Consider the following 14780-nt stretch of genomic DNA (forward strand, 5'->3'; position numbering starts at 1 on the left):
TAAATAAGACTTGCTGCAATTGTACAGGGTTTTGGTGAGACCATATCTGGAATAGTGTGTGCAGTTTTGGTCTCCACATTTAAGGAAGGATATACTTGCATTGGAGGCGGTACAGTGAAGATTCACTAGATTGGTCCCTGGGATGAGAGGGTTGTCCTATGATGAGAGGCTGAGTAAATTGGGTTTATATTCTCTGGAGTTTAGAAGAATGAGAGGCGATCTCATTGAAACCTACAAAATTCTGAAGGGTTTTGACAGGGTTGATAGATTGTTTCCGTTGGTCAGGGAATCTAAAACACGGGGGCACAGTCTCAGGATAAGGGGCCGATCATTTAGGACTGAGATGAGGAGAAATTACTTCGCTCAAAGGGTTGTGAATCTTTGGAATTTTCTACCCCAGAGGGTTGTGGATGCTGCATCGTTGAATATGTTTAAGTCTGGGATAGACAGAGTTTTGGTCTCCCAGGGAATTAAGGGTTATGGGGAGCGGGTGAGAAAATAGAGTTGAAGTCCAAGATCAGCCATAATCATATTGAATGGTGGAGCGGGCTCGATGGGCCGTACAATCTACTCCTGCTCCTATTTCTCGTGTTCTTGTGCATTTAGGCAAATATCATTAAGCACAACCAGACTCCTTTTTTTGTCTTTTTTCAAACACTTGTTTGCTCTGCTTTTCAAATTCTCATGCTAACTTTCCATTTGCAGCTCTGTTTTTCTCTCTTCTGAATCAATGCTCAACTTCCCATCAGTCTAGCTAGCTTAAACCTCCCCATCAACACTAACAAACCTGTGCATGAGGATATTGGTCTTGGCCCTGTTGAGTGTGACCCATTTGGCCTGTACAGATGCCACCTTCCCGAGAATCGGTCCCAATACCCAAGAATCTAAATCCACCCCCTCCTGTGCTATCCTCTCCACACACACATTCATCTGCTCCGTCCTCTTTATTCTGTACTCACTAGCATATGGCACAGGGAGTAATCCTGAGATTACTATCTTTGAGGTCCTGCTTCTTAATCCTTTTCCTAACTCCTTAAAATATGCCTGTGCACCTGATGAGATGAGCTGGAACATAGGAGCAGGCTATTCAGCCCATCGAGCCTGTTCTGATGGCTGATCATCCCCTTTAACAGCTGTTTTATTCAAAAAACAACAAAACATTTGAACTAATTTTGTCACAGTCACTCTCTCACACTGTGGGGCATTAATAAAGCCAATTGACCATTCTGGGCTCCAGATCTTCTGAGCGATTGATCAGGTACTCTACGAGCAGTTTGAGTTGGCCCTGATCCAGCCATGAATCACGGGATGAGTTTCAAGGAACAAATCATCTCACCTCCGAGAGAGGAGTAACCGAGGCCATCTGCCTGGGCCCACCGGGAGTGCGCCTCCTGTCGGATGAACACAGAATGGCCCTGGCAATGGTGGGTATGTCTGCAGGCCCGTCCGCCTCGCCCTCCCGGCTCCAGGAGGCTGTGTGGATGCGGGAGGCCTTGAAAGAAAGGAAACACAGAAAAGCAAATAAAGTGGCTGAATGTGTAAATAAAATGGGTCAGTTCTCTCCATGCCACATGTCCTCTGCCATGGTGCTACCTTTCCCCTGCCCCCTCTCCCAGGATGTCCCACCAGCCTCTGCTGTTCCAATCTGAAAGCCTTACCCCTGAGTTCCTGCAATATTCTATCAGATAACGAATGCTGGCCCCAAGATACCCTGAATGTCTCCTTTTCAAGCCTCAGCAGGATATCAAACCACAGGAAACATAAACAGAAGTCCACACATGCACTGTCAGGCAGGAGGCATTGGACTGAAGTGGGAACTCGGGATGATTTCCCCTGCTCCTTTAGGGGTTTTTAAGGTCAATTTCGGGAACCTCATCTCCGATCTCAGCTAATTCAGTACAGAGCCCAGCTAAAACTTTCTGACTGGAAATGGAAAATTTAGAAACAAAAGGACATATAAAACTTTTAAATCCTCCCAATTTACATCACACTGACAGCCTCAGGATGCTCAAATACAAATTCATCTACAAAATGTGGAAGCTGACAATAAGGGGAGAGCGGGGAAGTGAGATAAATCAGATAGCTCTCTCAAAGAGCACACACAGGCGTGATGGGCTGAATGGGTCTCCTTCTGCACTACAGCAACTTGCATTTATATAATGCCTTTAAAGTAGTAAAATGCCCCAAAAGCAAACTCAATGAGCTTTGTCGCCATCTATTTTAAACAGAATAACAAGTATACAACGATGTCAACAATTTGTATTTTAACAGGCATCTAAACTGTAGAAAACAGCCCAAAGTTCTTCATAGGGATATTATCAAATCAAATTTGACACCATGCCATGTAAGATATTAGGGCAGTTGATCAAAAATCAAAGAGGTAGGTTTTAAGGAATGCCTTAAGGAAGGAAAGTGAGATCGAGAGGCAGAGAGTTGTAGGGAGGAATTCCAGAGATTAAGCCCTTGGCAGCTAAAGGCATGGCCACCAATGGTGGAGGAATTAACATCAAGGTAGTTCAAGAAGCTAGAATTGGAGGAGCACAGATATCTTGAAGGGCTGTAGGGCTGGTGGAGATTACAGAGATAGGGGGGGGCAAGGCTATGGAGGGATTGAAACCGAGTCTGAGAATTTTAAAGGCTTGCTTAACTGGGAGCGAGGGGTAGGTCAGTGAGCACAGGGTCAGTGAGCACTTTGTGTGAGTTAGGACACTGGCAGCAAAATTTTAGATTGCCTCAAGTTTACAGAGAGTAGAATGTGTAAGACCAGCCAGGAGAGCATTGGAATAGTCAAGTCTAGAGGTAACTAAGGCATGAACGAGGGTTTCAGCAGCAGAAGAGCTGAAGCAGGGGCAGCCTTGGGTAATGTTATTGAGGTGGAAAGAGTGATGTCACAGAAGTTCATCTCATGGTCAAATGTGATACCAACTTTGTGAACAGTCAGGTTCAGCCTCAGATATTTGCCTGATAGAATCTAGGGAAAGAAGTTTGTAATGGGGACCAGAGGCAATAGCTTTCATCTTCCCAATATCATCGGAGGAAATGTCTGCTCATCCAGTACTGAATCTCAGATAGACTGTCTGATAATTCAATGATAGGGATAGGGAGAGGTAGTGGTGAGGTAGACCTGGCTGTCATCACCATATATATGGCAACTGACACATGTTCAGATGATGTCACTGAGGGGCTGCATGTAGATGAGAAATAGGAATGGTCAAAGGATCGTTGGAGGATACCAAAAGTAATGGTGGGGAGCAGGAAGAGAAGCCATTGCAGACAATTCTCTGGCTACAACTGGATCGTATGAATAGGACCAGGTAAATATTCCCACCCAGCTAGGCAAGAGTGAAGAAGCATTGTGGGAGGATGGTGTGGACAGCCATGTCAAAGGTCAACAGGGACAGGGAGGGTTAGCTAATTTTTGTCACAGTCATTTGGATGTCATTTAGAATTGAAAAAGTAGTTTCAGTACTGAGACAGGGATAGAAACCTAATTGGAAAGATTCTAAACTGGAGTTCCATATATGATTCAATAACTCCAAATATGGGCCACAAATAATCAGGCAGTCAGTAATAATCAGGATGGATAACAAAGCAAATAGATGTCTGAATTGTAAATACCAGGCATAGGAGTGAGTGGCCACCAGCAAGGGAGTGACCAATTCACTGGGCCAGAGAATGCTGTACCTGCCCTGGGCATGTTCGATGGGGACAGTGTAGAGGGAACTTTACTCTGTATCTAATCCCATGCTGTACCTGTCCTGGGTGTGTTCGATGGGGACAGTGTAGAGGGAACTTTACTCTGTATCTAATCCCATGCTGTACCTGTCCTGGGAGTGTTTGATGGGGACAGTGTAGAGGGAGCTTTACTTTGTATCTAATCCCATGCTGTACCTGTCCTGGGAGTGTTTGATGGGGACAGTGTAGAGGGAGCTTTACTCTGTATCTAATCCCATGCTGTACCTGTCCTGGGAGTGTTTGATGTGGACAGTGTAGAGGGAGCTTTACTCAGTATCTAACCCCATGCTGTACCTGTCCTGGGAGTGTTTGATGTGGACAGTGTAGAGGGAGCTTTACTCAGTATCTAATCCCATGCTGTACCTGTCCTGGGAGTGTTTGATGTGGACAGTGTAGAGGGAGCTTTACTCTGTATCTAATCCCATGCTGTACCTGTCCTGGGAGTGTTTGATGGGGACAGTGTAGAGGGAGCTTTACTCTGTATCTAACCCCGTGCTGTACCTGTCCTGGGAGTGTTTGATGGGGATAGTGTAGAGGGAGCTTTACTCTGTATCTAATCCCATGCTGTACCTGTCCTGGGAGTGTTTGATGGGGACAGTGTAGAGGGAGCTTTACTCTGTATCTAACCCCGTGCTGTACCTGTCCTGGGAGTGTTTGATGGGGACAGTGTAGAGGGAGCTTTACTCTGTATCTAACCCCGTGCTGTACCTGTCCTGGGAGTGTTTGATGGGGACAGTGTAGAGGGAGCTTTACTCTGTATCTAATCCCGTGCTGTACCTGTCCTGGGAGTGTTTGATGGGGACAGTGTAGAGGGAGCTTTACTCTGTATCTAATCCCATGCTATACCTGTCCTGGGAGTGTTTGATGGGGACAGTGTAGAGGGAGCTTTACTCTGTATCTAATCCCATGCTGTACCTGTCCTGGGAGTGTTTGATGTGGACAGTGTAGAGGGAGCTTTACTCTGTATCGAAACCTAGATCTACGCAAGTGGATTCTTCCATTAAAAAGAAATTAAAGACCACAAAATTTCAGTAAGGAAAGGAAAATTTTCATCTAAAATTATTAAATTAATTGCTGGAGCACAATAGAAAATGTTGGAAATATGCAGCAGGTCTGGCAGCAACTGTGGAGAGAGAAGCAGAGCTAACGTATCAAGTCTGGATGATTCTTTTTTTGGGACCGGAGAAGTCATATTGGAATCGAAATGTTAACTGTCTTTTTTTCTCTCCACAGATGCTGTTACACCTGCTGAGTTTTTCCAGCATTTTCTGTTTTTGTTTCAGACTTCCAGCATTCGCGGTATTTTGCTTTTAAATTTCTGGGCTGGTGGCTCTCTGGACCTCCTCCAGCGGGAGACTGGAGCCATGCTCTCACCTCATTGGAGTCCTCCTGTTTGTTGATGGTGGACCGGGCATCCTCAGATGCCTGCCTCTTCGCCTCAGACAGTGCACGTTCCATCTTTGCTCGTTCGGCTGTGATCATCTCATGGGCCTTGCATTCTGCTTCCAGTACTGCTTTCTTTAGCTCCATCATGGCCTGTCGCTTCACCTCATTCACCGCTTCTTCTGGGAGGGAGAAAAGGAGACATTAAAACCAGTCTGCAGCTGTACTTGGGTTTGTGTTTTGAGACTTACATCATGTGGCTGCATTTCAGGCAGGACCTGGAACATTCTTGCTGTGTGATCCAGATCCAGCAGTGTGTACCATCTACAGGATACACTGCAGCAACTCACCAAGGCTCCTTCGACAGCACCTTCCAAACCCACGACCACTACCATATGGAAGGACAAGGGCAGCAGACACATGGGAACACCACCACCTGGAAGTTCCCCTCCAAGTCACTCAACATCCTGACTTGGAAATATATCGCCGTTCCTTCACTGTTGCTGGGCCAAATCCTGGAACTCCCTCCCTAACAGCACTGTGGGTGTACCTACACCACATGGACTGCAGCGGTTCAAGAAGGCAGCTCATCACCACCTTCTCAAGGGCAATTAGGGATGGGTAATAAATGCTGGCCCAGCCAGCGACACCCACATCCCATGAATGAATTTTTAAAAAGTTCAGGCCAAGCCAGAGTTTTATAAAAGTTCATCATATCTGCCTTGCTTTTGTATTTATGGTGCTCTTTATAAAGCCCAGGATCCTTTGTGCCTTTTGAACCACTTTCTCAACCTGCCCTGCCACCTTCAATGATTTCTGCACGTTTACTCCCCGGTCCCTCTGTTCCTGCACCCCCTTTAGTAATAGACCCTTTATTTTATATTGTCTCTCTTCATTCTTCCTACCAAAATGTAACACTCCACACTTAGCTGCAATTACTTTTACCTGTCACTTATCCACCTGTTCCACCAGCCTGTCTATGTCCTCTTGAAGTCCATCATTATTCTCTTCACAGTTCACAATACTTCCACGTTTTGTGTCATCTACAAATTTTGAAATAATGCTCTGCACACCCAAATCTAGGTCATTGGTATAGATCAATAAAAGCAGTGGTCCTAATATCGACTCCCAGGGAACCCCATTGTCTACATTCCTTGAGCCTGAAAAACAACCACTCACCACTATTCTGTTTCCTGTTACTCAGCCAACTTCTGCCGTCGCCACTGTCCATCTTATTCCATGGGCTTCAACTTTGCTGACAAGCCTGTTTTGTGGCAATTTATCAAATGCCATATGGAAGTCCACGTACACCACATCAACCACTTTACCCTCATGAATCCTTTCTGTTACATCATAAAAAAACCAACTTAGGGCAGAAATGTTCACTGAGCGGGCGGGCGCATGTCCAACCTGCTCGAGTGTAAAATAGCGCGTGATGACGTCGGATGAGCATCCCGATGTTATGGCATACTCACGCGATATTTCGGCCGTGGGCGCGTGCAGGAGTCGGAGCTGCACCAGCCATCAGTTACGAGGCCAGTTAAGACCATTAAAAAAGCAATTAAGCTGGACTTTTACATTGCTCATGCTCAGGCCGGCAGCCGACAATTTGCTAAACCTCACCCAAGGGTAGGATAAAAAGGGTCAGCAGCATTGCCAGGGTGAGTAGTGAGGAGTTTGGGAGATAGTTTGCTGCTGGTTGCTTATTGGTACTTGGCAGCTTCACCTCTGTTTGGGGCTTCATTGTTAACATTTCCAGGCCTCATTTCAGGACTTATTGGTGTCTCCGAGGCCCCCGGAGGATTCAGACTGTGTGGACCCTTCCAGGTATCACACAGCCTTCCCTTACCCTGGGAAATGGGATTGTGTCTCTACTGGAGGTACCTCCTCTGAGGAGGAAGAGATGGGCCCAAGGGAGGGGAGGACAGGTGTCCCTATGCAGCCTCCAGGGGAGGGCCCTGTGGGAGGAGAGGCGCAGGCACAAGGGGCACAGGGCCAGCAGGAAGTCCAAGGCTGAAGGGGCCGCAGAAGACGTCACCATCCTGCTGCCAGGGTTTACAGACGACGATGCAGTATGCAATATGTCTGAGCTTCAATGCCAAAGAATGTTCCGCCTCATCAGCTCCGACTGTGTGAATGGACACCCCATGCCAGTGGCTCTGAAGGTCACAGTGGCCCTCAACTTCTATGCCTCTGGCTCTTTCCAGGGCTCAGTGGGGGAATCTGTGTGGAGTCTCCCAATCAGCTGTCCACAGTTGTGTCAAGCTGGTGATAGGAGCTCTGTTCAGTTGGGTACTGGCCTTTATTCTTTACTGTACAGACGAGGCCAGCCAGACAGAGCGAGCCAGAGGCTCTGCCATGATTGCTGGGTTCCCCCGTGTCCAGGGTGCTATAGACTGTACACGTGTGGCCATCAAGGCGCCAGGGGTCAGCCGGGTGCCTTCGTCAACAGGAAGGGCTTTCACTCCATGAACGTGCAGATAGTGTGTGATCACAGGATGCAGATTCTACAAGTCTGTGCAAGGTACCCGGGCAGCTCCCATTACGTGTACATCTTGAGACATTCCCAGGTGCCGAGGCTCTTCAGTGCTCCGACCCAGCTGGATGGGTGGCTGCTGGGTGACAGGGGCTATCCCTTGAAGATGTGCCTCATGAGGCCTCTCCGCCACCCAAGAACAGAGGCAGAGCAGCGTTATACTTGGAGTCACCCCTCCACAAAGGTGGTGGTAGAGAGAACCATAGGTCTTCTGATGATGTGCTTCCGATGCCTGGACCATTCAGGGGGTGCACTACAATACCCCCCAGAGCGGGTGTCCCTGATAGTGGTTACATGCTGCGCTCTCCACAATCTGACACTGGCAAGGGGGGGGCCCACTGGAGGAAGAGGATCTTGACGCAGCTGCACAGGCCACAGAGGATGAATCCAGTAGTGAGTCAGAATTGGAGCACGGTGAGGAGAACGCTGAGGGTGTGGAGCCAGACCTCAGTAACCTTCAGAGAGGCAAGGACACCAGGGACACCTTGATCCAATGTTCCTTCAGCTAGGCTACCAAAGATCTGCTTCCACCTCGTGCCAGGGCTGCTGCCTCCATCCCGGGTATCTGAAATGACCCTTTCATTTGCACCCAAAGTCCACTCAATGCCTGCGCAATAAATATCCAGCCACTCACATCCAGTATTACAGACTGGCGTATCCTGCACCAGAAAGAAAAACGGTGAAGCATACTCAGGCCATCAGAACCAAGGCAAATTTAATGTTATTGTCACACTGAATGTATAATGACATGACCATTACTGGTATTGATGTCCACATCAGCAGACATATAAACCAAACATAAATGGACAGAAAATCACCCGTGACCAATCCCTCTTGTGCTCATAGTGCCTTTTAACTTACGTTTGTGAGTGCTATGTCTAGGTGCTCCCCCCTTGCTGGCACCGGCATTGGAGACAGCTGCTGACTCTACTGTCTTGTTGGCCTTGTTGACCTTGGCAGTCGTCCTCTGGCCAGTGCAGCCTGTGCTGGTCCCGCCTGGGAGGGAGCAGCCAGTGCCACAGCTGGCATCTCCCCAGTCACCGCAGCCTCATCAGATGTGACGGTCACTGGCAGAGGGACAGAGGAGCTGCTGCCATCATCCAGAGCCCCCTGAGAGGAGTCTGCAGAGACGACAGGCAGCTCATGCACCATGAGGGACCTCCCTCCTCACCATTGATGGACGGGCACCGAGCTGGGATACTGGGTGCCTAATCCATCTCCCATACTGACACTGACCACCTTAGGTCAGTGCCTGTATGAGGGCTGCAGGTCCGAGGGCAACCCCAGGAACCCCTTATTTTGTCCCTGGAGCTGCCTCTCCATGAGAGTCACCATTCTCTCAATGGATAAGGCAGTGCGCTCGGACATGAGGGTCAATGCAGTGCTCATGTTCCACATGGACTCCTCCATAACAGAGACCGTGGCATGCAGACCCTCATGGATCTCCGCCAAATCCTACATAGAAACATAGAAACTAGGAGCAGGAGTAGGCCATTACAGCCCTTCGAGCCTGCTCCACCATTTAATATGATCATGGCTGATCCTCTATCTCAACGCCATATTCCCGCTTTCTCTCCATACCCCTTGATGCCCTAATAACCAAAAAATTATCAATTTCTTTCTTGAATATACCCAGTGACCCGGCCTCCACAGCCTCTGTGGTAGAGAATTCCACAGGTTGACCACCCTCTGAGTGAAGAAATTTTTCCTCATCTCAGTCCTAAATGACCTGCCCCGTAACCTGAGACTGTGGCTCCTGGTTCTAGATTCCCCAACCAGGGGAAACATCCTCCCTGCATCCAGTCTGTCCAGCCCTGTTAGAATTTTATACATTTCAATCAGATCCCCTCTCATTCTTCTAAACTCCAGTGAATACAGACCCAGTCAAACCAATCTCTCCTTATACAACAGTCCTGCCATCCCCAGTATCAGCCTAGTGAACCTTTGCTGCACTCCCTCTATGGCAAGTATATCCATTCTTTGGTAGGGAGACCAAAACTACACACAATACTCCAGCTGTGGTCTCACCAAGGTCCTGTATAACTGCAGTAAGACACCCCTACTTCTGAACTCAAATCCTCTTGCAATGAAGGCCAACATACCATTTGCCTTCCTAATTGCTTGCTGCACCTGCCTGTTTACTTTCATTGACTGGTGTACAAGGACACCCAGATCCCTTTGTACATCCACATTTCCCAATATTTCACCATTTAAATAATACTCTGCCTTTCTGTTTTTCACACCCAAGCGTATAACTTCACATATGTCCACGTTATTCTGCATCTGCCATGTGTTTGCCCACACACACAACTTGTCTAAATCGCCCTGAAGCCTCCTTACATCCTCCTCACAACCCCACCCAGTTTTGTCATCAGCAAACTTGGAAATATTGTATTTGGTTCCCTCGTCCAAGTCATTTATATATATTGTGAATAGCTGGGACCCAAGCACCGATCCCTGCGGTACCCCACTAGTCACCACCTGCCACCCGGAAAAAGACCCATTTATTCCCACTCTCTGTTTCCTCCTGCACGTCCTCCGACTGCCGGCGCCCTGGGCACTCTCTGCTTCCACCTGAGCCTCAAGCGAGTGTGAAGTGCCCTCACCAAAGTGCACCGACATTCTAGCTGCTGATCTAATGACCACCAAGGTGCTGGTATCTGCGCTGGTGCCTGGTTCAGAGTGCGGGTGTGATGTAGGTGTTAGTAAAGCCCGGTGGTCCTCTGGCATCAGGGGTGGCCAAGTGGGGTCCAGAAAGTGAGTGCCTGCTGGCGAATCTAAAAGGGAGAAGAAGGACATGTCATTAGTTAAAGTAATCTCACTGTCACTGTGCATGCCAGGCACCCTGGCGAGACAATGGAGATCTGCATCATGGTGCCATCGTCTTTCAATGATCAATGGGGACTCCAGGTTTGAGGCTCCCATCAATGAAGAGACTGCACTAGAGCGGCTGCACAATCCGAAACTCTCACCTCTGTGCCCTGCGCTCTTACCTTCGTCTGGCACCCCCGCCTCTCCACACCCGGCTGCACGTGGAGGGTATCCTGCTCGAACCGGGAGAGCATCAGCAGGGTGGGCAGAGCCTCGGCCTGGACGTGGCCTCTCTGATTGGTTATGGCTTGTCTTTTCCTGAAAGGACAGAGGAGCATTGATGAGTCCCCTCTCTACCTGAAACACCATTGCAGCTTGGCCAACCCCAGCTGAGGAACACCTCGCAGGGCAGGTCCGAGTCATGGCCCTCAAGCCGCAAGGCACTCAGTCCAAGCAGCCAGGGCTTACCCACTTGGCCAGCTCTGGTGTCATTGACAGTTGGCACTCAGACTCTAGCACACCTGAGGTCCACAGCTCGGACGGCAGCAGCTTAACACTTCTGTACACTGATCCATGCCAACATGGTACTCACCCCTCCTGAGTGCAGTAGATCATCGAACCTCTTCCGGCACTGCACCCATGTGCGCTGCATCATGTCACGGCTGCTCACCCAGGCTGCCACCTCCTCCCATGTCCTCTTTGTGAGGTGCGGTGGCCTCCTCCTTCCATCCCTGGGGACAAGGTTATCCCTCCTGGCAGCCACCTCCTCCAGGAGGACCGCGAGGCACTCATCCAAAAAGCAGGGGACCGAGCGTCCACCTGAACTGCCCTCCCGCCTGGCGTCTCCAGCCGCATTCAACTCCATCACTTTGCTAATGTAGAACAGACGTTCTTCCTCGGCAGCCTTCCAGGGGCTGCCTGGGCTGTTTTTAAACCGCTCCTGCACCCCGCCTCGCTCTTTCCCAACCAGTGCGGAGCCGCATTTGATGCTGGGTGGGCCTTAATTGGTCCGTCAGCGTGAAATTGCAGTTAGAGGCCGGTCGCAGGCAGCGGTCCCTTTCCCAGCCGATCCCAGGCCCACCAACCACGCCCTCCCGCCAAACTCAAAATTTTGCCCTTGAACACAATTGTGCCAACTTTCCTTAATTATTCCATATTCGTCCAAGTGATTGTTAATTTTGTCCCAGATTATCATTTCTAAAATTCTCTCCACCCTCAAGTTAAACTGACTGGCCTGTAGTTACTGGGATTATCCTTATATCCTTTTTTTAAACAAGGATGCAATAATTGCAATTCTCCAGTTCTCTGACACCATGCCTGTATCTAAGGAGGATTGAAAAATTATGGCCAGTGTCTCTGCAATTTCCACCCCTAATTCCGTCAATATCCACGATGCATCCCATTTGGTCCTGGTGACTTAACAACTTTAAGTACAGCCAGCCTTTCTAATACCTCCTCTTTGTCCATTTTTAGCCCATCTAGTGTCTCAACAACCTCCTCTTTCACTATAACTTCAGCAGCATCTTCTTCCTCGGTAAAGACAGGTGCAAAGTACTCATTCAGTTCTGCAGCCATGCCCTCATCTCCAGGCATAAATCCGTTTTTGCTCCCTATATGGCCCCACCCCATCTCTTACGATCCTTTTACTATTTACGTGTCTATAGAGACTTCTGAATTCCCCTTGATGTTAGCCGCCAGTCTTTTCTCATACTCAGTGACTATACTTCGTAAAGTATTTCACTGGCTGTGAAACATCCTGGGACATCCGGAAGTCGTGAAAGGCGCTATAAAGATGCAAGTCTTTACTTCTTTCTTTCTATTTAATTTAGTTCCTCTCTGGGACAGCCTGCCCCAGCACTCTGTTACCCTTTTATGCAAGGGTGGAAAAGTCCATTCACTGAGTAGCAGCAAGTGAGGTAGCTCCCTGCATATAGAGGGCACACAATGGGGAATGGTGGGTCAGACGCCTTATACTGAGAGAGGGGGGAGGGTTGAGATCCACATTTACAAATTAACAGCAGTGCAGCCTACCGGCTTTTTCCCAGATCTCTTCCCGTGTGTAACCCTGTCTTTGCAGTATCGCTGCATGTATTTCTGAAAACACAAAACAAAAACCCTTAAGTGGGAGATGTGCATAAACCATTCCCAACATCACTTACATGCATATTCTACAACAGCAACTCGTCAAGGCTTCTACGACAGCACCTTCCAAACCCATGACCTCTACCACCTAGAAGAAGAAAGGCAGGAGATGCATGGTCCTCCTCCAAGTCATTCATCATCCTGACTTGGCAATATTTCGCTGTTCCCTCACTATCAGTGGGTGAAAATCCCAGATCTCTCTTCACAGCAGCACTGTGGATGTACCTACACCACATGGACTTCAGTGATTCAAGGAGGTGGCTCATCATCACCTTCTCAAGGGCAATTAGGGACGGGCAATAAAATGCTGGCCTTGCCAGTGCCTCTCACACCCCATGAAGATATAAGAATGTTTAAAAAAACCAGGCTGCTGCTCAGCATCCAGGTCAGGGTTAAGCTGGCACTGCTGAGGGTGGCCCAAGGTTCAGATCTACCTAGATGTACCCAGCCCATGAATAATAATGTATATTCCACATAAACAAACCCTCTTTGCCCTTTGTCCTTCAATGTTTAATTTGAAGGCTTCATTGAAGGCAGTTTTAGAATATTTCTCTCATTTTTTGGGTGGCCATATTGTGGCCAGATGTAGGACATCAGGACAATGTGATAGTGTAGCACATGGGGGCAGAGGATTCCATTCAGTCCTTTGCACCTGTTCTGTTATTCAAATAGATCATGGCTGAGGGAGGGAGCAGCTTGAATAGGGTGGGGAGTGTTGAACCAGTGAGAGGGTGGAGTTCAGAACATGAGATTCAGAATGGTATGATCAGGGTATAGGAAAGTAACATGAAAACCCTGGGCTCCACTCTCTGATGAAAAGGATTAGCTGCAACTCAGGACATTTTCCTTAGTTTTATCCCTTGTCCTCCACTGAGATACGGGATCCACAGGAACTGCTCCTCACTGGGCTATGGATCCACAGGAACTGTTTCTCACTGGGGGTACGGGATCCACAGGAATTGCTCCTCACGGGGGTACGGGATCCACTGGAACTGCTTCTCACTGGGGTACAGGATCCACAGGACCTGCTTCTCACTGGGCTATGGATCCGCAGACACTGCTTCTCACTGGGGTACGGGACCCAGAGGACCTGCTCCTCAGTGGGTGTACGGGATCCACAGGAACTGATTCTCACTGGGGTGCGGGATCCAGAGGAACTGCTCCTCACTGGGGGTATGGGATCCACAGGACCTGCTTCTCACTGGGCTATGGGATCCACAGGAACTGCTCCTCACTGGGGTATGGGATCCAGAGGACTTGCTCCTCACCGGGGGTATGGGATCCACAGGAACTGCTTCTCACTGGGGTACGGGATCCACAGGAACTGCTTCTCACTGGGGTACGGGATCCAGAGGAACTGCTTCTCACTGGGGTACGGGATCCAGAGGAACTGCTTCTCACTGGGGTACGGGATCCAGAGGAACTGCTTCTCACTGGGGTACGGGATCCAGAGGAACTGCTTCTCACTGGGGTACGGGATCCAGAGCAACTGCTTCTCACTGGGGTATGGGATCCAGAGGAACTGTTTCTCACTGGGTACAAGATCCACAATCACTGCTTCTCAAGGGGGTGTAGGATCCACAGGTACAGCTTCTCACTGGGGGTATGGGATCCACAGACACTGCTTCTCACTGGGGGTATGGGATCCACAGACACTGATTCTCACTGGGGGTATGGGATCCAGAGGAACTGCTTCTCACTGGGTATGGGATCCACAGGCACTGCTTCTCACTGTGGTATAGGATCCACAGACACTGCTTCTCACTGGGGTATAGGATCCACAGACACTGCTTCTCACTGGTGTAAGGGATCCACAGACACTGCTTCTCACTGGGGGTATGGGATCCAGAGGAACTGCTTCTCACCGGGTACAGGATCCACAATCACTGCTTCTCACTGGGGTATAGGATCCACAGGCACTGCTTCTCACTGGTGTAAGGGATCCACAGACACTGCTTCTCACTGGGGGTATGGGATCCACAAGCACAGCTTCTCACTGGGGGTATGGGATCCACAGACATTGCTTCTCACTGGGGGTATGGGATCCAGAGGAACTGCTTCTCACTGGGTACAGGATTCACAATCACTGCTTCTCACTGTGGTATAGGATCCACAGGCACTGCTTCTCACTGGGGTATAGGATCCACAGGCACTGCTTCTCACTGGGGTATAG

The 14780-nt window shown here is 49.1% G+C and overlaps 1 protein-coding gene across 6 annotated transcripts in view; it reads right to left on the reverse strand.

The window, feature by feature from the left end:
• The window catches only part of LOC144682263 (protein CBFA2T3-like), a 182684-nt gene that overhangs the window by 13646 nt on the left and 154258 nt on the right, over positions 1-14780 (reverse strand). For all 6 annotated transcript variants that reach the window (XM_078544717.1, XM_078544719.1, XM_078544718.1 and 3 more), the window contains 3 exons: positions 12497-12559; positions 5110-5300; positions 1337-1492 (listed from right to left, as the gene is read on the reverse strand). In XM_078544717.1, coding sequence (XP_078400843.1) covers positions 1337-1492; positions 5110-5300; positions 12497-12559 — 410 coding nt within the window. The remainder of the gene's footprint in view (positions 1-1336; positions 1493-5109; positions 5301-12496; positions 12560-14780) is intronic.

Source organism: Cetorhinus maximus, chromosome 6, assembly GCF_964194155.1.
Source record: "Cetorhinus maximus chromosome 6, sCetMax3.hap1.1, whole genome shotgun sequence".
Taxonomy (NCBI): Eukaryota; Metazoa; Chordata; class Chondrichthyes; order Lamniformes; family Cetorhinidae; genus Cetorhinus; species Cetorhinus maximus.